The sequence below is a fragment of the Vulpes lagopus genome, chromosome 16, assembly GCF_018345385.1.
Source record: "Vulpes lagopus strain Blue_001 chromosome 16, ASM1834538v1, whole genome shotgun sequence".
Taxonomy (NCBI): Eukaryota; Metazoa; Chordata; class Mammalia; order Carnivora; family Canidae; genus Vulpes; species Vulpes lagopus.
The window spans coordinates 10,395,245-10,419,742 of NC_054839.1; the positions used below are offsets into that span (position 1 = coordinate 10,395,245).

The 24,498-nt window shown below is 40.3% G+C and overlaps 1 protein-coding gene across 5 annotated transcripts in view; it reads left to right on the top strand.

Annotated features, from left to right (window-relative positions):
* The first annotated feature begins 5,602 nt into the window (after positions 1-5,602).
* Positions 5,603-24,498, top strand: part of NALCN (sodium leak channel, non-selective) — a 314,412-nt gene continuing 295,516 nt past the window's right edge. For 2 of the 5 annotated variants that reach the window (XM_041731318.1, XM_041731317.1), the window contains exons 1-2: positions 5,605-5,870; positions 21,636-21,782. In XM_041731318.1, the coding sequence (XP_041587252.1) occupies positions 21,675-21,782 (108 nt within the window). In that variant the 5' untranslated portion in view covers positions 5,605-5,870; positions 21,636-21,674. Of the gene's footprint in view, positions 5,871-21,635; positions 21,783-24,498 lie in introns of all 5 variants that reach the window. The other 3 variants (XM_041731319.1, XM_041731315.1, XM_041731316.1) reach the window with 3 other exon arrangements.

The window sequence follows — 24,498 nt, forward strand, 5'->3', positions numbered from 1 at the left end:
AATCCCACATCAGGCTCCCGGTGCATGGAGCCTGCTTCTCCCTCCGCCTGTGTCTCTGCCTCTCTCTCTCTCTCTCTGTGACTATCATAAATAAATAAAAAATATTAAAATAAAAAAAAAACCATGCCTGTGTGTTCTCCATTTGATAAACCTAGCAATAATTATTTTCGTAATTTTATCAGCTGTTTGTTTCCAAAGTTTTGGGAAGAATAAAACCTGAATTTTATTTATACCAGTAGGGCCTGGTATATGTGTTGGTTTGAAACCTCAGGAGTTGCCAGGTGAAATGTGGAATGGGCTCCAGCATAGAGAACAAAGCAGGAGTGAAGGAAGGCCACTCCAGAACAGTAGGTGGCAGGTGATAAACAAGGGAACTTACTTATCCAGAAGCTTGTCTGGGTCGCCACAAGATGAGTGGATCTCCACACCCTCTTGCCAGAATCTTACAAGGTTAAATAAAGGCCTTCTTTGGTTGCAGTCATGTATACTATCCAGATGGTCTCAGCAACGCTTTGCTTTCTTAAGACTGCGTCCCGGAAAATGGTTCTCACTGTGGGAATGGTGGACAGAATGTACATTCCTAGGACAGGGTAGGAGGCGAGGAGCCTCCAATTGCCAGGACCAACTCAAATGAGCAGAGGAAGGAGCCAAGGAAAGATGCAGGCATCAGATGGACACTGGTTTCTGCCAGGACCAGTGGGGAGCTCTGGGAATGAATGATACCAGAGTTGGTCCTCTGGGAAGCAAGAGGCTGGGTCTTGGTGCAAACTTATCCATTTGTCTTTGGCTTCAGGCTGCTGCTGCCAGGGAGGCAGCGTAGGCACATCTTCCAAGTGAAGTCATCCCCCATTCGAAAGAGCACCATTCTCTGAATAAGGGGGCAGCTATGAGAAGTCAGCATTAATCCTAACAGCAGCTGTGGATGGGTGCCCTGGCCTGTTAGAGAGGCTTGGGTGTGGCATTGACGGGATCTAGAACCTCTCTCCCTTGTCTTCTCTGTGTCCTTCAGATCTATATGCTTCTCGTATTGTTTATTCCCTCCAGGAACAGTTTCTTTGGGATTCTAGTTGGTTCCATTTCCTGGACAGTTTACCAGAGGAGATTATCAAGACGAGCAGCGCCTACTGTTGGCAGCTCGCCACAGAGCTCATAAGTGATGCTCAACAGCCCTCTTATCTCTCACTCCTTCCAGATCCCTCACCTGTGGGCTAGGACCTTTGGGTGGCTTGCCTTGCAAAGTGCCCTAGCCCACCAATCTGGTGGTGGTTCCTGGGCCCCTGGTTACCACAAACTTACAAGATATTTTATACAATAAATGAGACCTTCAAGGTTATTTTCAGAACTGAAAGATTTACTTCTCTCTGGTAGAAGCTTTAATTATGAAATAGTACATACATCATTTCATTACCAAGTGACTCTCCTGAAACAGGACCTTTGTTTTCAGAAATCTACCAGCTTCTCTGGGCGATTGGCTCAGTTACCACTCAGGACAAGGCGACCTCTGCTCAGTTCCCCCAATAAGTGCTTCACTGGTATTATTGTTTACATCTTATTTCACAGTCTTTACTCTGAAAACATAGTCTGAAGTGGAACAACATGGTGAGTTTTGAGTCTTTTTTAAAATTAATCTGTAAAGTAAGCATAATGTGAGGACCACACTTACTTTTTGCTGTATGATTCTCCAATTCCAGCTTGTCCTCTGGAATCCCTCCTCCATGATTAGGCAGCTTATCTTCTCATAAGAGAAATTGATTAAATTTCTTCCTCCAACATATTTCAGCCCATTTTAAGAGTTATAGCTTCTATCTGTTTGAAGTTTAATGTCATCTTTCCTTCTTGTAGTTGCTGTTGAGCCATGTGGTAAGCCTATCCCCTATGACTGATTTATAAATGCAAATGGGAACTTCTTGAAACAGTAAACAGCCTCATGACCTTGGAAAGACCTCAAATCTGACTCAGCAGATGGTTCTTGACCACCTAGCTGCACTCACATGTTTTTCAGTGCTTCAGATAACATAGCTACAACTTAGGTTCAGGGTTGGTCTGTCAGGATTCCAGAACTTGTCCAGTGTCCATATGATGATGGAGATTCATGGGGCTTATGGGAAAGGGAAGAGAGTGGGCAAGTCCATTTTGGCCTATTAAGAAAGAAATGATCAGAGATCAGTGCCAACTACCGGAATGACCTTGCTCAAAGGGATACTTGTTTGATTAAGACAGATTCTCCATAGCTGCAAGACTCATTCCAGAGATCTTTAAGCAGAATTTCCATGGAAATATTTAAGATCACCCTAGTGATCCTTATTATCAAGAAAGTTTAGGAAATCTTGCCTTAAGGAAAAAGTAACATGTAAGGTGTCTTCCAAAGCCTTACAATATTTAAGTGGTGAATGAATGTTGCGTGGTTGCCTGGAAGCTGATTCATGAGGAGACAAGACGACCCCCCAGAGACACTCAATATCATGCTTCCTGCTGGCACATCTAGGAACCACACTGCGGTAAGCCTCCCTCAGGCTTTCTATCATCAAAATGCATCTATTCTGCATAAACTAAATTCTGAACATGCTAATCTATGAGTTAGCAAGCACTAGATGCCTCCTGCTTAGCCTGTTTATATTTTTAAAGTAGGTCTTTTGGACCATCCATTTCCCTGCCCAAAGTGTCTTTAACAGAGAAAATTTAATCATATCAAAATTTAGTGGCAAGTGGGCCATATGTGAACCCTGAAATCACACATATAAACAAATGTGTACAGACTAAAATCAATCTTAACCTCAGTGTCATCTACACATAAATCTAATCTAACAGAATCCTGGAGTCAAATAGGTTCCTATATTCCCATAAAGCACATGGAATTCCCTCCATGGATGTTTATTTTTATTTTTTAATTTTTTTTTAAATTTATGTTTAGGTAAGTAGGCTCCACATCCAGCTTGGTGCCCAGTGCGGGACTTGAACTCACAACCCTAACATCAAGACCTGAGCTGAGATCCAGAGTCCAGCCCTTAACTGAGCCACCCAGGAGCCTGATCCCCCATGGATATTTAAATTTCTCTTTTAGCAATTGTTATTCTTTTCTCAGCTACTCACTATGGTGTCAAGTGGGATACTAATTTTAGGTGGAAATAAGCAGTAGGGACAGATGAGAAAAAAAATCTCATTTTCATTACATTCTTACTATCTTGAGTTTCATAGTTACTGCCATTCCAAAGCCCTTGCCAGACTATGAACACAAATTTCTCCAATTCATAGTTTACTGTCTTGGTAGTACATTAGCCTGGCTTCATCCTCTGTATTGTAAAGTTCCCTGTGTTTGACAGTTCTCTGTTTGACGGGGTCCCTTCCCTGATCCCATACTGTTGAATACAGATTTAACTGTACAGGCTCTCACACTCAAATGCCTCCTGGGGCCAGGCATTGAAACAGGCTCGTGGGTAGGAGCAAATGGGAGGAATGTGCCTCTGTAAAGGAGACACAGGACATCTCCAGTGGCTCTTTGCCATATGGAAATGTATACTTGACCCAGCCAGATCTTCCTATTTTTCAGGACAAACTAAAAACCTCATGACTTTCAATGTCGGTAATTGATTTTAATTTGTCAAAATTGTTTTGCAAGTCAAACAACACACATCTGTGAATTATACTGAACTCAGAGAATAGCAAATCATTCTCACTAAAATACAGCAATAAATATAGTACAGAGCCTGTTGGCTTTCCCTAATTTTACTTACAAAAAAACACAAGGGATGATGAGCAGATAGAGGGATAAAGTGATTTTGGAACATTAAATATATGCCTTCCATGATGATTGTCAACTTCCATATATGCTGACTTCTTACAGATTCCAGGAGGCCTGAGGTCAGCTTTTCCATTACTACTTCATTGAAGTCCATGGGTTCCCCAAAACCTTTTACACCTTTCATGGGATTGTTTGGCACCTATTGGTGAATTATAGATACTTACACAGCCGTAATTTAATCAGCGATGGAGAAAGGTCTGTAATGCCTGATTGGTGAGGAGTGGTGCTAAGATCAGTAAAATTGATGCCTTTATTACTTCATTCACATTTGTAAATCTTGATCTTTAATTATTTAATTAATAGGATTTTTTAACTGTTTATTCTGACTTGATGAATTCTTAAAAAAATATGCACAGCTATATATTTTAGAGATAGAAACTGAAATAAACTAGCATTAAATCAAACAATTGAGAGCCATGATTTAAGATGATTAAACAAATTGTTAGTTTTTCTAAACAAATTGTTTATGGATTTATTGTTGATTAAATTACTTTCCATATTGCATTGTGAAGACTATTTCCACATGGTTTCATCATTTATTGGGAACTTAGATTTTTATATAGTTGGTCTTTCTGAAATTTTCAGATATTTGAAAACATTATCCTACATGTTTTTGCGTCTCATGAAATGCCAATTATTTTTAAATTTCCTTTAAAAAATAAGGTGCTAATATTGGCCTAAAGTGAATGGATTGTGCCTAGGTTTCTTTTCTAGATGTAACTTAATTAAATATACATAGCCAGAGAATACATTTTAAAACTGTGCGCTTGTGACTTTACTTCCATCCCCTGGGCTATAATATTTTCTGATAGGGGATTTTTCTTTGTTTAGGAGTTCTGCTTTCATTCAGTTTCTCTCTCCTTCTATTTATGCCTCTGTGTGTATGATGTTTAAATCACTCCTGAAGGGTTCCTTGGTGGGTTTACTATCTCACTGCAAGGCAAGATGCCAGCGCCTGATTGGACTTTTCAGAGAGTGCAGCCCAGAGAGAAGATGTCACCTGGGCCTCAGTATGGTGTTGAAGATTACAAGATTTCCTAAACCTGGTCAGCTGGAAGCCTCAGAAGACATCAGATGAGGCTTCTTGTCCCCGTCACTTACCGTGCATGGAAGTAACCATCGATTTTTGGATGGACATCGGCGCCTGAGCCACATAGCGAAATATTTTAAGGGGAAATGCTATCATGTTTAGAAGACTATGATATAAAGACTCCTAACTCTGGGAAACGAAGTAGGGGTGGTGGAAGGGGAGGAGGGCGGGGGGTGGGGGTGACTGGCACTGAGGGGGGCCCTTGAAGGGATGAGCACTGGGTGTTATTCTGTATGTTGGCAAATTGAACACCGATAAAAAATGAATTTATTATATAAAAAAGGAGACTATGATAAATGTCACCCATACACTCGTTATTTCGCAATTTCGTCCTCAAGGGTGAAAAGTAGTCCGCATCCTCAGAAACTATGTCCAGGAAGACCGGGTCACTCACAGCCGCACGCGCTCACACGCGCGCACACGAGCCCCGCCTGTGCCCCGCGGGCGCCCAGCTCCGGTGCGCACGGCCGTGGCCGCGCTCAGGCCAAGACCACAAGAGGAGCCTGCGGGGGAGAGTTAGCTGTTGCTGGGAGACTCCCTGCAGGTGGCGGCCGGAGGGAGGGAAGGCACCTGCCAGCACTGACCCTCCCGCTCCCCACCAAGGGCGGCTCAGGCCTGCTTTGCCATTCCCTCCCTCCAGCCGGCTGCAGCTCTGATTTAAAAAAAAAAAAAAAAAATAAGAAAAGAAAAAAGAGAGAAATAAAAGACAAAAAAAAAAAAAAAAGAAAGAAAAGAAGGAGCAAAAAAGAAAAGAAAAAAAAGCCGAGAGCCAAAGAGCCCTGTCCCCGCCGTGGCCGCAGGCCCCGCGCCCGCCGGGCAGCAGCGCGCCTGCACGCCCAGCGCAGAGCCGCGGCCCCGGCCGGTGGCGCGCGCCGACGGAGCGCGGGAGGTGAGGGACGCGCACCCGCGGGGGGGCGCCGCGCCTGGGCCGCCGCCGCCGCGCCCGCGGCACCATGACCGCTGCGAGCACCGGGGTTACAGGTTGGTCGCGGCCGCCCGAGGGCGGGGCGGGGCGGGGGGCGGAAGGGGCGCTCCTGCCTCCGCGGGGAGGGGAGGGGGAGGGGACGGGGGGGACCCGGGACCCGCCGCGAGCCGCCTGCCCGCCCCTGCGGCGGGATGCGCCTTCCCCGCCTGGGCGGCGCTCGGGTGGGCGCCCGAGCCGGGGCCGCCGGGCGCGGGCCTGCCCCGCTGGGCACCCGGGGGCAGGTGGCCCGGGATGCGGCGGCTGCGCTGCGCTGCGCGGCGGCCTCTCGGCCCGTGAGGGCGGGCGCACGCGGCGGGTGGGGGGCAGCCCTGCTCCCGCAGGTCTCCGAGGGGGCCGGGGCCGGGGCCTGGCCCACCCCACCCTGCTCCTGCGGATTGCTCTGTGCTTCGGGGCCCTCATTTTATTAATGGGCCTGGTTGAGCAGCTGTCATTAGGGTGGCCACACGGGCAGCAAAGCAGTGTCTGCCAAAGCAACAGCGTTTCGTCACTGAGCCCTTAAGAGACTGGCTCGGATCTTAAGATGGGCCCAGGGCCCTGAACAACGAAGAGGGTGTCCCTCTGATTCAGAATTTTTTCCCTAAGGATGGCTGATAACTCTGAACTCAGGTCCTTATGATTCTTGAGATACCATAGGATCAATCTTTCAGTTTCACGCATAATTGTCAGGGAATGTGTTATCAAGGACGCCTACTTGTGCACACGCAGGTTTAGGCCCCTATTAAGGTGATAGTCTTCATCTCGTGTGTGTGTGTGTGTGTGTGTGTGTGTGTGTGTGTGTGTGTAGTCATCAGCTAGGCCCAGATTTCCCTGGTGCTGAAGTGGGTGTTGGGTACCAGTGACTGCTTGAAAAAGGCCAAGGATGGAGGAGACTAGCAGGGATCAGAAATTAACACGTGGCTATACTTTGACAGTTTTCTGATTCCCATTTTCATAGCTACAACTGTAATTTGACTGGAAATTAAGTAGGAAAGGACAGGGTGGAGTCTGGTGGTTATTCCCAAGGCAAGTAGAAAGCAGCAGTGGCTTTTTACATTCAAAGACCGAGTTTCAGCAGTTCTAAATAACAGTCATAGCTTCCTCCATCTCTACAACAAAATCCTGTTTCCTAATTGGTGGGGTTTTGTGCAGTGGGCCTCTCTAGTTTGGATTCTTATTCTTCTGTGGTATCATTTTGACTCAGCTGTGGCTAAAACCAAATGAAGTGAAGGAACAATCAGGCTTGGGAGAAAATTAAAAAGTGAACAGGCTCCTTGCACCCCTTTCCTGTTCACAGAAGACACGACATCGTGGCAAAACAGATGTGCTGTCCCCGAGAAGGACCATGCTAGAACCTCTAAAAACTGAAGACCAGTCATGTCTTGTGAAGTGGCGGTCATATAGTTACAACGTTAGATATGACTTGAAAGATATTCAAAAGAGGAAAGATGTACTCTAAAAAGAAAAAAAATCTTCCTCAACATTATATAATTTCCTTGCAGTTTAAAGACCTGAAGGTTTGAGTGGCATTTTCTTCTTCTTTGAGGGTGGTATTGCTTTGAAGTGTGTTCCATTTCCTTCTCTTTCCTGTATTCATTATGTGTGCACGTGCACGTGTGTGCACACACCTGGGCATGCACATACATATTTGTCTGGTCATTTATCAGTGATGCTGCTATAATTTCAGAATTTTCATGGCTGTGTAAATTTATCTCAGGGGAAGAGTCACATGTGGATTTCGAGTTTGTGAAGAAAATACATTTATCCACAACATTATATCCTCCTTGTAAGCCAGGCATTGGGCCAGGAGCAGGGGGTTCAGTGACGAAAAGAGAGCCAGACCCTAAAATCTATCAGGAAAGACAAATATGTAATCACTGGATAGACAAGGAGGTGTCTTATTTGGTGGTTTGGGTTTGGAAAATATGACCTTGAACTTAAAAAAATGATGAATTGTCCCCCCAAAATGGTATCAACATTTTAAAGGTTAACTATCATGGTTATGGTTTTTACTTTCTTCAAAGACCCACACAAGAAGCTTTTACACCTCAGAAGTCTTCATATGCAAACATCAAACATTTAAAAATTTATCCTTTGAATTTTAAAATACTCAGACATGATAGCAATGACAGAGATAATAGACAAAAGAGAATAAACATCCATAGTCCTAATAACTGAATACAAATGATTATAATATCTATGTATTTGCTATAGTATTTTTAAAACTACATGACTTTGTATAGTTGGAATCATGCTATTGTATAATTTTTATACTGGTCTTCCCATTTAATATTTAGCATAAACATTTTTTCATTCTATACAGTATTCTCACTTAAAAAATTTGAAATAGCTGTATATGACTATGCCCCTGAATATAGCCTCACTTCTATGGCCGTACCTCTGGTCATTGGACATTTGTGGTTTTCAGTTTTTCATCATTACAAATAATGTCCTGGTAGATAGGGTATAGGGATTTATTTTTATTGATGTTATTTTGTTCATAATAGATTCCAGACAATGATATTCCTGGGTTATCAAAAATATTTGATAATCAAAATTAAATGGAATCTCAAAATTATTATGGATATGCTGAGTTCCACAAAAAATAATATTCGAGTTATTTTTCCAAAGATATACATTTGAATAAGATGTTTTATCTGCTTTCTGCAGTAAATCTGCCTTCTTTTTAGTATTTGTGGATTACTTTCCCTCTTTTACAGGAATAAAGGAAGATAAAATGATATCTTGGACATATAACCTTTGCAGTATGTAAAGACTTGACCTTTAACAAATTCATCTAAAATCAGGATGATAAAATACACTTCTTGGTGTAAAACTAAAATAAGAATGTTATAAAAGTGGTTAAGTGGGGGGCGGGGGGAAAGTAAGTAAAAGCAAGGTCTTTTAGGAATAATGATTTTTGAGCCCAGGACTCTCATTCTGGTTTTTCCTTCAGTAGCAGACTTCAAATAAATGATCAAAGGGCTTTATATAGTTAGAAACCTGTACCCCACAAGCACAGGGAAGAGAAGTCCATTTGCTTATGGGGTGTGGACTCCGAGGCATTTCTGGTAGATTCAGCACAGATGGAACTGGACAGATGGGATGGATGGGCAGAGTTAAGGTTGAGGCCACAGTTCCTGTTCTACTTGTGTAAGAAATAAGGAACAGAGCTCCAGGCAGAACTCCTTCATCTGAAGGAGTGAAGTCTAAAGTTGACTTCTAAAGCACCATCTCCATGAGACCCTGGGGCAAGCACAGCCATACCCGATGGAAGATGTTCCAAGGACAGGGACTGACCCCATTGTCCAGAGAGAGGCACAGGACTGGGGCTTCCAGGGAGAGAGTCAGGAGTTGAGAAGACCAAAGATCAACATACCATGGCCAAGGAAAGCGAGTCTGCAGAGACCAAGAGTGGGACTTCTCTCCAATTATGCAAAGGAAAGAGGAGGAAAGACTTTATTTGGAGCAGGATGATATGTCTGGAAGATAGCCAACAGAGACACACAAAGAAATGCTCTTCCTGACAGGGAGATCAGAGCAAATGGAGCACAAGCCACATTCTAAGTGAAATATAATCACTGTTTTCTTTTAGATGAAAACAAATAACCCAAATATGCAGATGGAGATGGGTTATAATGGACCAGGAAAGACTAACAGAAAGTAGCTAACATGTTGTTATAGCCTAGTGAACACTTTGCATCTGAAGAACTGAAATAGGAAAAACATCCCATCAGTATTCCAATCAAGACCTGGTGGGCAAAATGGGCGAAGGGGGTCAGATGTATAAACTTTCAGTTGTGAAATAAATAACTCATGGGATGTAACGTACAGCATGGTGACTGTAGTTAATAATACTGTGTTGCATATTTGAAAGTTCCTCAGTAAGATCTTAAAAGTTCCCATCACTAGAAAAAAATTGCAAACTATGTCGATGGATGTTAACTAGACTTACTGTGGTGATCATTACAACAAAAAGAAAAAATAAATACAAATGTTTATCTACCTACAAAGGGAACATTTAGATTGCCCTCCTATACTCTTTCCAAAATTAAATCAAGTGGCAAGCAGTAAAATAATACCCTGAAATTGTATAATTCTGAAAAATACCAGAATACAATTCTCATAAGATATTAAATGTGGCTCAGAAATGACATAGAAAAAAAGATGAAGGCATACATATTAGGCAAGTGAAAGAAAAGGTGAAAGAATGTAAATAACAGTTGTTTGAAAAGTGATTAGATGAGAATAAAGGACCTTGAAGCAATAAAAGTATCTTTAATAAGGTTATAATTTCAAGTCGTCTGGCGATACCAGTGATAACAGCAATATAATCCTTTTACCCCAAAGTATTCTTATGTGTGTCTATTTTAGGAGACATGGTCCCTAGATGCAGTGTTTTCTCAAGGGTTCTGTGACCTACAATGGGATGAAAATCATCATGTCAGCTTAGGAAATAAAGAAAAGAACCCAACAGAACTAGAGAGGACAGGAAGGAGGAGGCTAGCATTGAAAAAATTGTGGGTGAATTCATTATAAAATAGGAAAGCTTTAGACGTGATAGAAAAAAACTTAAGAGCCATAGTGTTCCAGTCTTTGAGGCTTATTCATCCACCTGTGGATAGCTCGGACTAAAGAATGAGATCAAGAAAAAGGAGAAAAATAACAATGAGGATCAGTGAAGGAGAGTGTTGGAGAAATTGGGTGTGCAATCCTAAGGATGAGTGACTGGAACCAGACTATCATGGTGGAAGCTGAGAAGTGAATGGTAGATTTATCAACAGAACAAATGCTAACAGATCCTGGTGATCAAGCCAACAGAAGGAAAGGGAGGGTATGGGGAGGGTGCAGGTGGAAAACAAATCCAGGATTTCAAGCTCATGTGATTGACTGGGGGCGTATTTGTTTGTATTTACTACTCCTAGAGAGAACTAATTACTTCTTTATCTTTCAGGGAGCAGTATCTATTGGTTAAATCATTTGCTTCATTATTTTTTTAAAATCTGCTCTTCTATCTTATAATTATGAAATCCATAGGTCAGCTTCATGGATCACTTCCAGAGTAGAGAAAGGATTTTTAAAAATTACTTACTATTTCTAAAAAGGATAATTACAGAAGCCTATATCAGACAACATACAAGTCAGTGATGGCTTTAGATACTATTAAATATATATCACAAAAGTTGAGGTTAAAAAATCCTGGCTAGTGTAAAATTGGAAGAAGAATCCTAAAATAGTTAAGGAAGTTAAGGAAACTTACATAGCTATGCCTCCCAGGAGCTAGAACACAGAGATTAAGATGAATATTGTGAATAGGGGATTTAAATTTTTAGAAATAGGCCTTGTTGGATTTGGAAACACCTTTTGCTGAATGAATCTTTACATTTCTCTCAATTTGGTATGTCAATACTTCATAAAGAAAAATATATTAAACCCCGGGGAAGCTCAAAACAATTTTCTGCTGTTTATTAAGTAAAAAATCAAAGAAATTTAAAAACTCAGTTAGTTGAACTAGACAATTTGGTTTTGCTTTCTTTGTTTCTAGAAATGAATAGCCATTTTCAACGTATATCCTAGACTAGAACATTGTAGGAGAAAAGCCAAGTAAAAGATTTCTTAGTTATGTTCTCATAAGACAAAAACCAAAATCCTATTCTTGTATATAAAGTATATTCCATATAGTTATTTTTTTAGTAAATTCTGAAGGTCTCTCAGGAAAACTTAAGAATCGAATATACTGGATGTACATAGTTATAAATCAAAATTTTTGTCTCGGAATTCTATTTTGCCTCCACTTTTTAGAACTAGTCTCTCTTATTTTTATCCCCAAGCAACCAGTCTTGACTCTGAACTATAAACTCTGGAAGTGTTAAAATGCTCTTCTGAGCCTCTAGATCAGTGACCTCATCACTAATTGGGACCACTTATGGGAGAGTGTGTTAGAATTGTCTGAGAAGGGTTTTTTTTTAAATACCATTTCCCCATAGAACACCCCAAAAGGTTCTGACTTGGTATGCCTGATGTGAAGGATGCCTGGGGTGTAGAATGTTTAAGAACCTCCCTGGATGACTCAAAAGCTCAGAAGTCTTTGGAAACTACTATGTGGAAACCTTTCACCTTCTTTGTCCAAACTTTATAGATTTTTATTATCAAATCAAATAACCACAAACAAAAAAATAGGTAACTCCTTTTGAACTGCCATCCTCTTTAAGAACAGTATGGTAAAGTTTTGAAAAACATTATTTTAAACCATCCATTTTCTTTGTCCTTTGCAGATTCATTACAAGATTAAGCAACCACAATAAAAATAGATAATCTCCTTTTCTGATTTTTCATAATATTTAAATGATAATAGCAGTTTATCAAAATTAAATGCCTGTCACTGAACTCTTGGGAGATGAAAACACCCAGAGCCCTGCTGCCATGTGGAGAATGAGAGAACCTCTTTAGGACTATTTGGAGATTAAGAAATGTGACCTTCTCATAGTGGTGATTTCTTTCCTCTCTCTCTCTCTCTCTTTTTTTTTTGTTTGAAGATTTTATTTATTTATTAGAGATAGAGAACACAAGCAAGGGAAGGGGCAGAGGGTGAGGGGCAAGCAAGCTCCCCGTTGAGCAGGGAGCCCAATGTGGGACTTGGTCCTAGAACCTGAGATGGTGACCTAAGCCTAAGGCAGACTCTTAATGGGCTGGGCCACCCAGTGTCCCCCTCTGGTGTTTCTAACTCTGACATTCTTTTACTAAAATTTTCTTATACCAATACCGCACCTAGAATAAGTCACAAAATTATAAATGTATATCCTTTCTAAAGTTGGAGTGAATGGCAAGGGCTTGTTAAGAGCATTGATTGGATTTTCTGAGTAAAGGCTGGAGAGAGGCTTATTGCCTCAATTTTTACAATACAGTGATTAGGTGACACAAATACAGCCTTGCATCCTCTCCTGTTGCTGGGCCAGTTTAGTTTGGGATGCAGGGTATAACAGCAAAGGGGTGCTGGGTCATCCTAGTCAATCCTGAATTCCTTTCCAAATCCAGTGATCTTTAAAGGTCAAAGAAAATGCAATTGTCACAATTAAAAATGAAACAAAACAGAATTCTTAGTGAAGTCATGAGAGTTTTGAAGCATTCGTAGAAAGAACCAGAAAAAAAGTAATATGCTGTTTTTCTTTGGGGTTTGGGGAGCAGAGTCAGTATAAAAAGTGGGGCACCATTTTCTGGTTTTAATCAGTGTACTGACAAAAGGAACAGAGAAAGAAAGAGCTGGGTTTAGAGGTGGCATTTTGAAATGTTTCACTTCCTCTGCTTGGTGTCCCAACTTGGGTGGCCCCTGCAGTCCTGCTGAGACTGGACCATGCATATAACATTCTGTTTTTACAGGGCTACATCCTGATTTAGCAAAGGCCAAGTTGTAGATGAGTAAGCACCCAAATGAAAAGTGCATTTGGAGAGAGTCAGAGAGAGCTCGCTGCTGTGACCCCAGCGGTCAACATTTCAATGATGGCTTAGCTCTCCTGCTAAAGTGATGTGCTCTGCTGATTGCTGGATCAGACATAAAACTCAGGATACTTTGAGAGAGGAGACAACAGAGCCACCTGCCTTTTCTGCAAGCAGAAGCCCTATTAGAGGGAAAGATGTGACTGGCCCATAAAATGCATGAGCAAAGGGGACTGATGACAGGCTTGCTTAAGAGTGGCCTGTGATGACTGACCTTGCAGCTCTAGGGGCAGCCATGCTCAAATTTGGTTTTACTACTCAGACATCGAGGAGGCAAGAATTGGAGAATCTCCATCCTTGATCTCTGGGAAAGATGATTCTAATCACCAAGCCTTGGAAAAATCAGACTGAAAGAGAGCTGAAGATCATGGGGGTAAAGATCAGAAAGTGACCTCGGGCAGGGCACTTCCACCATCTCTCTCAGTTTAACCTATCAAATAGGAGTAACAGAACACCTGCCTCACTGGGGCAGGGCAAGAAGTAGGCGAGATAATCCATGCAAAGCTCTTAGCCTCACACATCATAAACTCTCAACAAATGTTTGGTGTAATTTGTGCACACTTCACAATTAATTATTTTCACATTGTATTATTTTAAAGAAGTCACAAATGAATTTTATCACTGTTGCAAAAGGTTTGAAATTTACAAAAGTTCTTGAAGTTCAGATTGCCTAGATTCAAACTTGTTTCCAACTCATATGGATTTGGCTAGTTTGCCTCAGACTTTGTAATCTGTACAATGGAGATAATACGAAAAACTACTTCAGAGAAATTTTAAGGCCTTGGAATTGTGCCTGGCACAGAGCCAACTTTCCATAAATATTTGATTTCATCTTTCAAGTGGAGAGAACAAAAGAGAATACCTAATGCTTAAGGCTTGATTCTTTTCTAATATTATATACAATGGTATATGGACTACGACCCTACCCTAAGAATTGATCACATGCATAAAATTAGGAGCTGCATCAAGAGTGTGAGAATAGATTTTGTTATTGGAAATTTCTTGGGATGGAATGTATTGCAACTCCAGATGGTGCAAGAATACTATCTGCAAGCTTCACAAAATGTAGTAATTCTCTCTGAGAACATCCATACAGCAGCCAGCCACCTCTCAGGATGGTCCAATGGATTATTATTAGAAACTTTCAGATTAAACAGCTACTACTTGCTAACTTCTGATTGATAGCTTCCATTTAGTTTGGATTTTCCTTGCTGCAAGAACAACCACTACAAAACAATATCACAACCTTGATTGTGTTCTGAGTTGTGGATTTTGAGTATGGCAGAAGGACTTCATTTAAGAAGTATATTCTCTGCAGAATGCATTTATTCTTTTGCCTAGGTGTCATTAGTGGGATCTAGTTTCTATTTTCACATCCTTAGCATATTCAGTCAACTAATTCATGAGACTAGGGGTGCCTGGGTGGCTCAGTTGGTTAAGTGTCCAACTGTTGATTTCAGCTCAGGTCATGATTTCAGGGTCATGAAATTGAGCCCTGAATCCCGCTTGTGCTGGGTGTGCAGTCTACTTGAGATTCTCTCGCTCCCTCTGCCCCTCCCCTCATTGCATTCAGATGGGTATGTGCTCACTCTCTCTAAACAAAAGAAAAGAAAAAAAAATTTATAGGACTTAAACTCTAGGAAATTAAGAAATCTGCCATCTGTAGGAAATTAAGACAGCTGTCTGTTTCCTATGAGATGTAAGATTATCAAATGAGAGTTGGTAAATGCTTTTTTTCTCATTTTTTTTGAAATTTAGAGAAACGATGATAAAAGCATAATAGAACATTTCTAGAAATCACCCTCGAGGAAAGACTGGATAATGAATAATGACTTCAGAAACCTGAAAATGACATTTAGATAGATTCAATGAGACTTTTTAAAATTCTTGCCAGGAAAAAAACCCCCACATTTTTATAAACATGTGACTCGAATGAACCATAAAATGAATCATATAATACAAATGGATTAAGAAAATAGAAATAGAAAAAATAGAAATGTCTGCACTATTTTCACAAAAAATAATTGATGCCAAGAGAGTTTATAATCACTAGGTTGTATGATGAGACTATGTTGAAAAAGTAGTTTTCTTTTTATTACCACTCTTACAGTTAATTTTAAATTTAATAGTTCTGTAAGCCACATTGTCTTGGTTAATATCTATCCCTGACTCACCTCTGTGCCTAAACTCTCTCATCTGTGAAATGGTCCTTGTAAAAATGGAATGACATGATGCACGATGTGCTTAGAACAAGGCCTGCTACCTGGCAAACCCTCAGTAAACATTGTTGGAAGGAGTCTGTTTTTACATGGCAGTTGATGGATTTTGAGAGGAAATCTACTGATGACCTCATAATCCTTATCTTCCAAATCATTTCATCACACTGTTGTGTTTTTTTTTTTCCTGTAGATTTCTGTGTGTGTGTGTGTGTGTGTGTGTGTGTGTGTATGTATGTATATATGTGTGTTTGAGGATTGTTTTCTTCTTTGTAAAGCATTCAGACTGGAAAGTATACATTCAGCTTCATATCAAATTATGTCTGTAATACTTTTCCTGAAACAGTTTTGATTATTAAGATCAAAGGCAATTATTGAGCACCACTAAGCAAGGGATGCTGGGCCGTTGGAGAATGGATGGGAAAGTGCTACGTATGAGGCTATAGAGGATTTAAGGGGTGAGCTCACAGAGGTGGCCGTGGATTGCTGAGACAGTCCAGAACACTGATCTTTGACCTTTGTTTCACAAAGCAGAGAATCAAGATGATCTGGGCTTGCTGAACTAGGGAGGAGTTTCAACCATTCAAGATGGAACGAGAGGACACTCAGCTGGCAGAGGAGGTGCAGTGCAGTGGGGCTCCACTGTGTCCTGGGATCAGAGGAAGGATGAGTGGACAGGGTGGATCAGCATGAGGCAGGGCAGATTTTGGATCACAGAAAAAAAAGACCAAAATAGCGGGGTTTGTTCCCTAATTCAAGCATGGCATAAAATGCGTGATGCTATATTCATTTGTTCTGAATGGACCCCTTCTGTTGGGAAGGAAATTTGGCCAGCCAAAATGTAGAGTCTGTATTTACAGAAATAATGGCATTTGGCAGTTCCAGCATCAGGAATAAACATCCCCTTTGTCTTCAAACTGTTATTATGATGTGCTGAAGTACAACGGAATATTTAAATATGCATATGGAAAAAGGCAGAAAACTTGTTCAAATATGGATATCAGTGGTTTGTTGTTTCGGGTTCTGCAGCCATTTAAACAAAACAACAACAAAAAAAAGAGAAATAGAGATACTTGAAATAAGAAATAAGATTGTAATGCTCAAAAATTTTGATAACATCAAATTCAGTTGTCTTCCAAAATATGTGTTAATACCTTTCTCACCTGCAAATTCAATGTTGATACCTAATCTAGAAAGATGTGTTTTTATCTGTTTACCTGGCAAGGCCTTGCACATATAATGATGTAAATGAACTTAAGAGACAAGAAAGACAAGGAAAGGCAGATGTTTGAAGGTAGTGTTTATTTACAGTTAGGATTTTTTATGCATGCTTATTTATTGACAGAGTAAGATGTTCTTAAGATACTCCTAAATGAAGGAAAAAAAACAGCTGGTTACAAGACAGTGTTTATGCAGCCATTTTAAAATAAATATATGCATGGAAAAATATATATGGAAAAGAAAATAGTAGAGGTACCGTCCATATGCCATTGGAGAATAAGTGCCCCAGCTAAAGAAGTGTCATGAGGAGAGGGAGTATATTTGATTATTGCTCTGTCTGCAGCACTTTGCCCTGGGGCTACCACAATATATGCACTCAACAGATACTTTGCAAAAACAATTGAGTTCTTAGAAGTGGAATTCCGGATGGCTTTCACTTTGTTCCTCATTTTGTTTTTATGTTTTTTTTTTCCTAATTATCCTGCATTGCTTGTGTAATGAAAATAAAATAAAATAATTTTTTTCATTTAATTTAAGATGTAGGTATATGAGATCTAGGAAGAGACCAGTAGTCAGCTGTCCTGGCTTGTCACATGAATCTCATCATGTCTGACAGTGCATATACAGGTGCATGTTGGGAATCAACTGTTTAATAAATACCCCTTGCCCAGGGAGGTAGTGTAGAACTAGCAGTAAGTAGTGAAAAAAATAATAATACCATTAGATGGGATTTGAAGGATGAGTATGCATTGGTGAGAGGTTCTCCTTTGATTAATCAGCTGTTTTGCCTTTAATTAAACATGTTGTTGCCTGTGTCAAGAGCACAGGGCATTGGAATTCTAGGAGAAAAGAGACCAAGTATGTTTTGTTACTGCTAAATTCATATCACCTAACACAATAGTTGGATCAATTTTTTTTGAATGAATGCATGTTAAGCAAGCATGGATGAATGAGAAACTTCTGCTATCAATGAAGGCTCCTCTTCCAAAGACCTAACAATAAAGCTTGGGGTGAGGAGCCCAAAGGATAGTATTGAACATTTTGTTTTCTTAATTTCCTTTTAAAAACTCTGCATGACTTAAGCTAGGGGATATAAAGAACTGATGTGGGATTGGTAGCAGACCACGAAGAGGACACAGCTGGAATAAAGGATCGGAAGTTACCGAGAAATTGGGTAAGGGGGTGATGGGACGCTTAGCTAGTTCAAGTGGAGTGTGTAGGTCTGAGTATGACTGGAAATCCAAGTAAAACTGGATAGGGCAGAGTGTCTTTACAACACAAAGTCACAAAGGCAGGCAGTCTGTGAGTTCCAAATGCCTTTGCTATTCCTGGTGTGTACCTAGCATATGTCACAATGCCTGATACCGAAGTAGATATGCTGTCTCTTCTGTGTGAATGAATGAATGATAAACTAAGGGATAGGCTGAAGTTTTCTGTGTTATAGGAGAGATCAGATCAATGTTCTGGGAAGTTGATTTCTGATAAAAAGGACAGGACATATTAGAAAGCTTGATGTTGGTGGCAATCCAGACCCGAAGTCCATGGCTGAGCAAGGATTCTAGTAATGGGGGCTTAGGCAGAAGGCCATGTTCATGAGGACATAGAATCTATGTAGTCCTTCTGCACATGTGAGCATCTGCAGTCAAGGACCCGAAGAGCTCAGGGCAGTAGGATCTGAGAATTGAGAGGAAAGGGTGAAGGAGAATGGCGGACTGATAACCACCTGTCCTGTTGAGTTTCAAGTGGTGATGGTGCTGGTAAGGCCTGTATCTGAGGGTGAAGCAGCAGCATAGATGGACAACTCAGGAGCCAGACGCCAACAGAACAGATGCTCATTTAAGGGGTTAAGTACAGAGGACAGACCCAAGGGACAACAGGTAAAGGACATACTGTAAACCATCATTTAGAAGATAGAAGATTCAAAAGAGTTTAATGCAAACCTAAGAGGGTTACAAGGAGAAGAAATGACCCTAAGTGTTGCAAGCACTTCGCAATTAAAGAAAACTAAGTATATTAATTGCAGGTGGTCAAGTGAGAGTTGGAATGTCCTAAGGAAAGTGTATGCTGATAGAAGTAAAATGTTGCTATCACAGAGTATAAAACTGGATTGTAACCATATAAAAGGGAGCAGTGAACCAAAATATCTTTTCTCTTGGCGTTGCCATTAGCTGTTTCCAAGTAAAAGATTTATCAATGAATATTCTATAACTGTGTAGCCTTCTCCCATTATTGAGCCATTAATACCAACTACTTTTAATAAGGGTGGAAAAGCTACTGGAAGCCTTGCTTTTTAAATTTAGTGTACTGCCTTATGAAGCGCACTTCTGTAAACAGAAAAAAAATATATTGGGTTATAAATACATCATAGTGATAAGGCTACGATACACAGAAGCAATTTCCTATCAAAATAATCAGCTTTCCTAGGATACTTAAATATCCCTGCTAGTCTTTATCAGGGGAATAATAGGTTTGCTGTACTCAATTATATTGATTCAACATGAATGAATGTGTAAAATCATATTTCTGTGTAGAAAGGAACATTTTTATAATCAACTGCCTCAAATTAATTTTGAGTTCTTCATATGTAATTTGAATTTACTTTACTACTTGGGCGCTTAACATAATGTTTAATATTATTGAATCAGCCAAGATTTCAGTGATTCAGGGGCTAGTTGTTGAGTTTTAGTGTATGTGTGTATTAACTAGGTTCCATGGAAGTTTGAACACATAGTTTTCTTGGGCACTGTTTAATTTGGTGGCATTTTCACAGTAGGTAAAATTAGGGTCAAAGTGTATGACAATATTATTCATCATGTGTGATTTTGGTGGGTCAAAATAGCTAGCATAGGGATTTAATAAAAAATAATTCTGGATGTCTACTTCTTTAGATAAATAAAACCATAATCAAAAATTGGCTTTGCTTCAATTGGGATGTTTATAATAAAAGGGGCATGGGATTCATATATGAAGGTATAACATTCATATATCAAAAAATTTTCAGACTATAACTTATGGCCAGATCATAAGAGCAATAAATGTCCATTGATAAGTCTCTCCACTGGCACAGCGAAAAAGGTATTATGGTTGGTGGCTAGGTCTATAAAATGTCCTTGTATCATCTTTGAACAACTTTGTACAACCACTCTTTATTTCCTTTGTATTGTATCATTTTTGAAGGATTTCTAAAAGATTCTGTATCCCATTTTCATATACATAGGAGACTGTCATTCAAGAAGCATCCCAAATTGAGGCCACCAGATGTTTCCCTCCATAGTAAATCAGAGAATAAGCATAATTTGAATATTCTGCATATATTTACATATCGATGTCAAGAGTCCCTAACTCCAATTATGTAAAATAAAATTAATTAGTGCAGCCTACTGCAAAGCCCATATTCAAATCCAATATTCTGGGTAAGATAGTGTAGAAACACCTACCACATCTTAAAGCCAATTAGCATGATTTCTCCTGGGAATCAGAGGGCTGGGCAGACATACCTACCTAGGTACCTCAGGGAGAGCCTGGACATAGAAGGAGGCACCCAAACACAGAGAATCAAAGTCAAAGCTGATTTGTTCTGAGCTGCCGGGGCTTGTTCTCTTTCCCAGTGAAAATTGCACCTGCATAAATTTACAGATACTAACACATTCTAGTTCTTGCATTCCTTTGAGAACTGAATGGTCCTCACTGTCCTTTGGTTAGAGTTCGGTGTCTAGCCCCAAGTAGCCGCAGGTAGGAGAGCCAGTGCACTTTCATGGTGGCAAAACTACTGTGTTTTCCTGACTTGGCATTTCCACAGCAGTGAGCTGCCTGGACCTCTTCCTTCTCTTTATCTGCCTTGTGAAATTCTGATCAGTCCTCAGAATCAGTTTGGTCCCTGGCAAACACTTGGACTTTGTAGTCAGATGTAGATTCTTTTATGATTCAAGTTTGCTGGAGTAGCCTTGGTTGAGTTCTTAACCACCCTGAGGCTGGAATTTCTCAGCTGGCAGGAAAAGACAAGATGTTTTCCTGTCCATTGTCAGTGGTAAAGATTTACGTAAAATGCCATTGCTAAGTGTCCCAGATATAGTATATACCCAAAAAACTGTAGCCTTGCTCCTTTCCTTTGAGACTAATCCAGGTGTTAGTCAACTAAATCTGTCTGTGGACTCAGGGTAACCAGAGCCACCTGCCTTTGTGTCTCTTCTCCATTATATCACAAGCAGGCATCTTATCTCTCTGGTGAGATTTAGATTTACTTCAAGGTAACTGGAAGAACTGGAGCAACCCCAGCATTTATAAAAGAAAAAAAAAAAAGAAAAAAATTTAGAGCAAGTTCTGCCCCATTGTCTCTGCCCCATATCCTCTACGTCAAGGACAAAATTGGCAATTCTGTTTGAAACTATCATTGGAAATAGACATTTGTGAGTGTCACATTGAATTAACCCTGGGGGAAATTCTGAGGAAAGATCCTAGTATTTCAAGTGGATCGGTAACCTGTGCTCTGGCACAGAGTGCCTCTAAGTAGAGACGGCTCTAGGCCTCAAAAAATGTTCTACTAGTATATATATTCAAAAAGGCAAAGCTATTCTACCCCAGTTAGACTAGACTAGTGCTCTCCACACGGGCAGGCAAACTGTTTAGGCAGTGCACAGGATGATCCATTGGGTTGAGAGGAAAAAAAGCTCAACTTGGATTGATATTTTTATCTTACCCTTTTATAATTTCTTCTTGCATGCGTTTATTATATTCTGTGTAGTAGAACATGTGTATAATTAATGAATGCATATGGATACACGGGGGACTCCGTTTTTGAAGTGCTCAGGGTAAAGATGGTTTAGGTGACTAACAGAACTGCCTTTCTTCCTCCAGACTGCAGTTTTGTACTTGCTCACCAAAGCTAACTTCAGCATGCTCAAAAGGAAGCAGAGCTCCAGGGTGGAGGCCCAGCCAGTTACTGACTTTGGTCCCGACGAATCTCTGTCCGACAACGCTGACATACTCTGGATTAATAAGCCAGTAAGTTTCTTTTTTGAAGAGTGGAGAAGCACATGCTGATATAAAGGAAATTTGATACATATAATTCAAAAATCACATCCCTTTGGCTTTGAAATGACTGTTTGAGGTGCAGTAGAATATGGATGAGTCTCAGAGTCTGGAAGTGAAGAATAATTCAGATGAAATAAAGAGGTACCACCGGGAGTTATTCACATAGGAAGGTCTGCTAGGTGGTCTGCTCCCTCCTTCCCCCCACTGCACATGCTGTTCTCAGAGTCATGCCATGCAGTGATAATGCCACTTCGCAGACTGATCCAAAGCTGGAGTCCCAGATGAGTAATCTGTTCTATCATGTTTCCTTTACTTAGAGATCTGAGCATGCACAAATGTGTGAGGCGATAATCACATGTTTGGAATGAAAGGTCACCTCCTGAGTCACAAGGTTTGAGTAAAAGTAAAAGTTAATGAGATAGTGGATAGTGTCTCTGAAGAATTCTGGCACCTTCTCTGCCTGATGAAGCTAATGAGAACTTGAGGCGAACATCTAGGACAGTATCACTGAACAGAGAGCATAGCAGCCAGAAGGTGGGATGGCATGTCCACAGGTCTTGGAAGCTCAGCCTTACCACAGCGGGTGGGCTCCACTTCAGTACCGAACTCACAGCAGAGGCTGAAGTAAGGAAATGAACTGCTACCCTCACACTCATCGTCTTTCCCTTGACCAGGATAAAGATCACCTGCCCATGTTCCTGGCCCTTTGCGGTCTTCTCCATCCATTCTGCCTTTCAGACTATGTGTCCAGCATGCTCACATTTTTTCCTGCATTCCCGTTTCTGTTCACATTGCCCTTCTGTACAGTCATTGAAACATCTCTCTTACCTACATTGCAAATTAAAATGTGTTTACACATTGAGGACTTTTTATAATCTGGCTCTAACCGCCAGCAGAGCAACTGTGCTTTCCTGGACGTGCACACTGACCACTTGAGCCTCATCAGCGTCTTCCCGTTCCTCCAAGACATCCAGCCAGTTCACATTGCTTCCCTGCCCAGAGGCCTTCCCCAGCCTCTGATGAGTCAAGTCCTCCTGACCCATTAAGGGCTGGCTCAAATGTCAGCCCACTCCTGTCAGCCTCTGAATGGTTCCTCATTTAACCCTCTCCACAACATGCAGAATGAACCTCTTCTCTTTCCACTTTTCCTATTTTTACATTTGTATGTAAGTAAAAATCTGTGTTACATATAAATATAAATGTATATTATGCATATCAGACTGCTAAGTAGTGATGAGTCAGAAACATATTTAACATATTTGTGGCCCCAGAGCCCTACATAATTTCTTACCCATAGTAGGTCTGTCATTCATGTTTAGAAAATGGAACAGGATGGAAAATAAAGCATTCACTAACTTTTTCTGAGTGTCCACCAAATATAAGGCTTTCTGAGAACCTCCAAGAGGTACCATTATAGATATAGCCATGGAAGCAGTAACTAAAATGATTAATGTTTAATTAGGATTCTTTCTTTAAATTCAAAATAGATTTGTTGTGGAAGAGCCCATCTTTTGAAGCTCTTTTGTGTAATTAGATCCTTTGTGTTGGAGATCCAGATCAAGCTAAATTTGCACTTTATTGAAGGTCTTCCAAATTGCATGAAAAGTGCATCAACCCTTAAAATGAATTGAATCATCAGTGACTTACATGGTATAGAATTAATGACATTATGTCTTCATGCAAATATTATAACTGTCAGATTAATATTATAACCCACTCACTAGCCTGCAAGTGTCTGAATCTCCTCAAAGTTCTTGACAGTCTTCAATTTTTCATCATGAGTGCTTCTAGCTTGCACAGCTGAGAAGACATATACCATGAAATTGTGACATCTCTTTCAGGGGGAGTATAATGTTAGAGGATTAACATGACTGCAGATACATCCAGCATAATCAATAAATAACACATTTAAATTATGTTTAAGAAAAAAATAAATTATGTTTAAGAATTGTGTTCTAATTAACTAGTAATATAAATTTTGTGGGGGTAGCATGCAGATGCCATTTACTAATTTTTTAGCTTCGGTGTTAGTTTTTATAATAAAATACTCTACATGAGGGATCGTATTTCCTGCACATACACACATGTATATGCACACACACAAACACATGCCTATACATGTTTATCTTTATGTTGAAGTTAAGGAAAATCTTCAGACAACATGTGCACTCCTAGAACTGCACAAACACTTTTTGGGATTTTAGAAAAGCTATCAGGGCTAAATTTCTACAAAATGTTCTCTAAAATGTGGAAGAAAGTCCATTTATTATCTTTTGAGAATGTGGGATGTGGTCAGATTTTTGAAGTATGTTGTTTTATTTGAGAATGCTACATATAACATACAAATGGAAAGAAAGCCTGACACATGGGAAGTGCTATATATCAAGTCATTCTTAAAAACATGGGCAATCCATGAGGATAGGCCACTGTGCTAGCTACCAGGGAAGTTATGGTAAGTATAAGTTTCCAATTCTAGGTGCACCCAATATATAAAAAGTATAAAAGTAATAAATAGCACATAACATTTCTATATAAGTAAGGTACTGATTGCCCTGTTTTAATGGGATCAGAATCTCCTTATGTTGTGGTCCGATGCCTTGGAGAGATCAGAGGCATTGCAGTAGCCTGCCTAAGTTCACAACAAGGCCCTGGCTCTCAATAACTCCAGGAGCACAGAAAAGTCTTA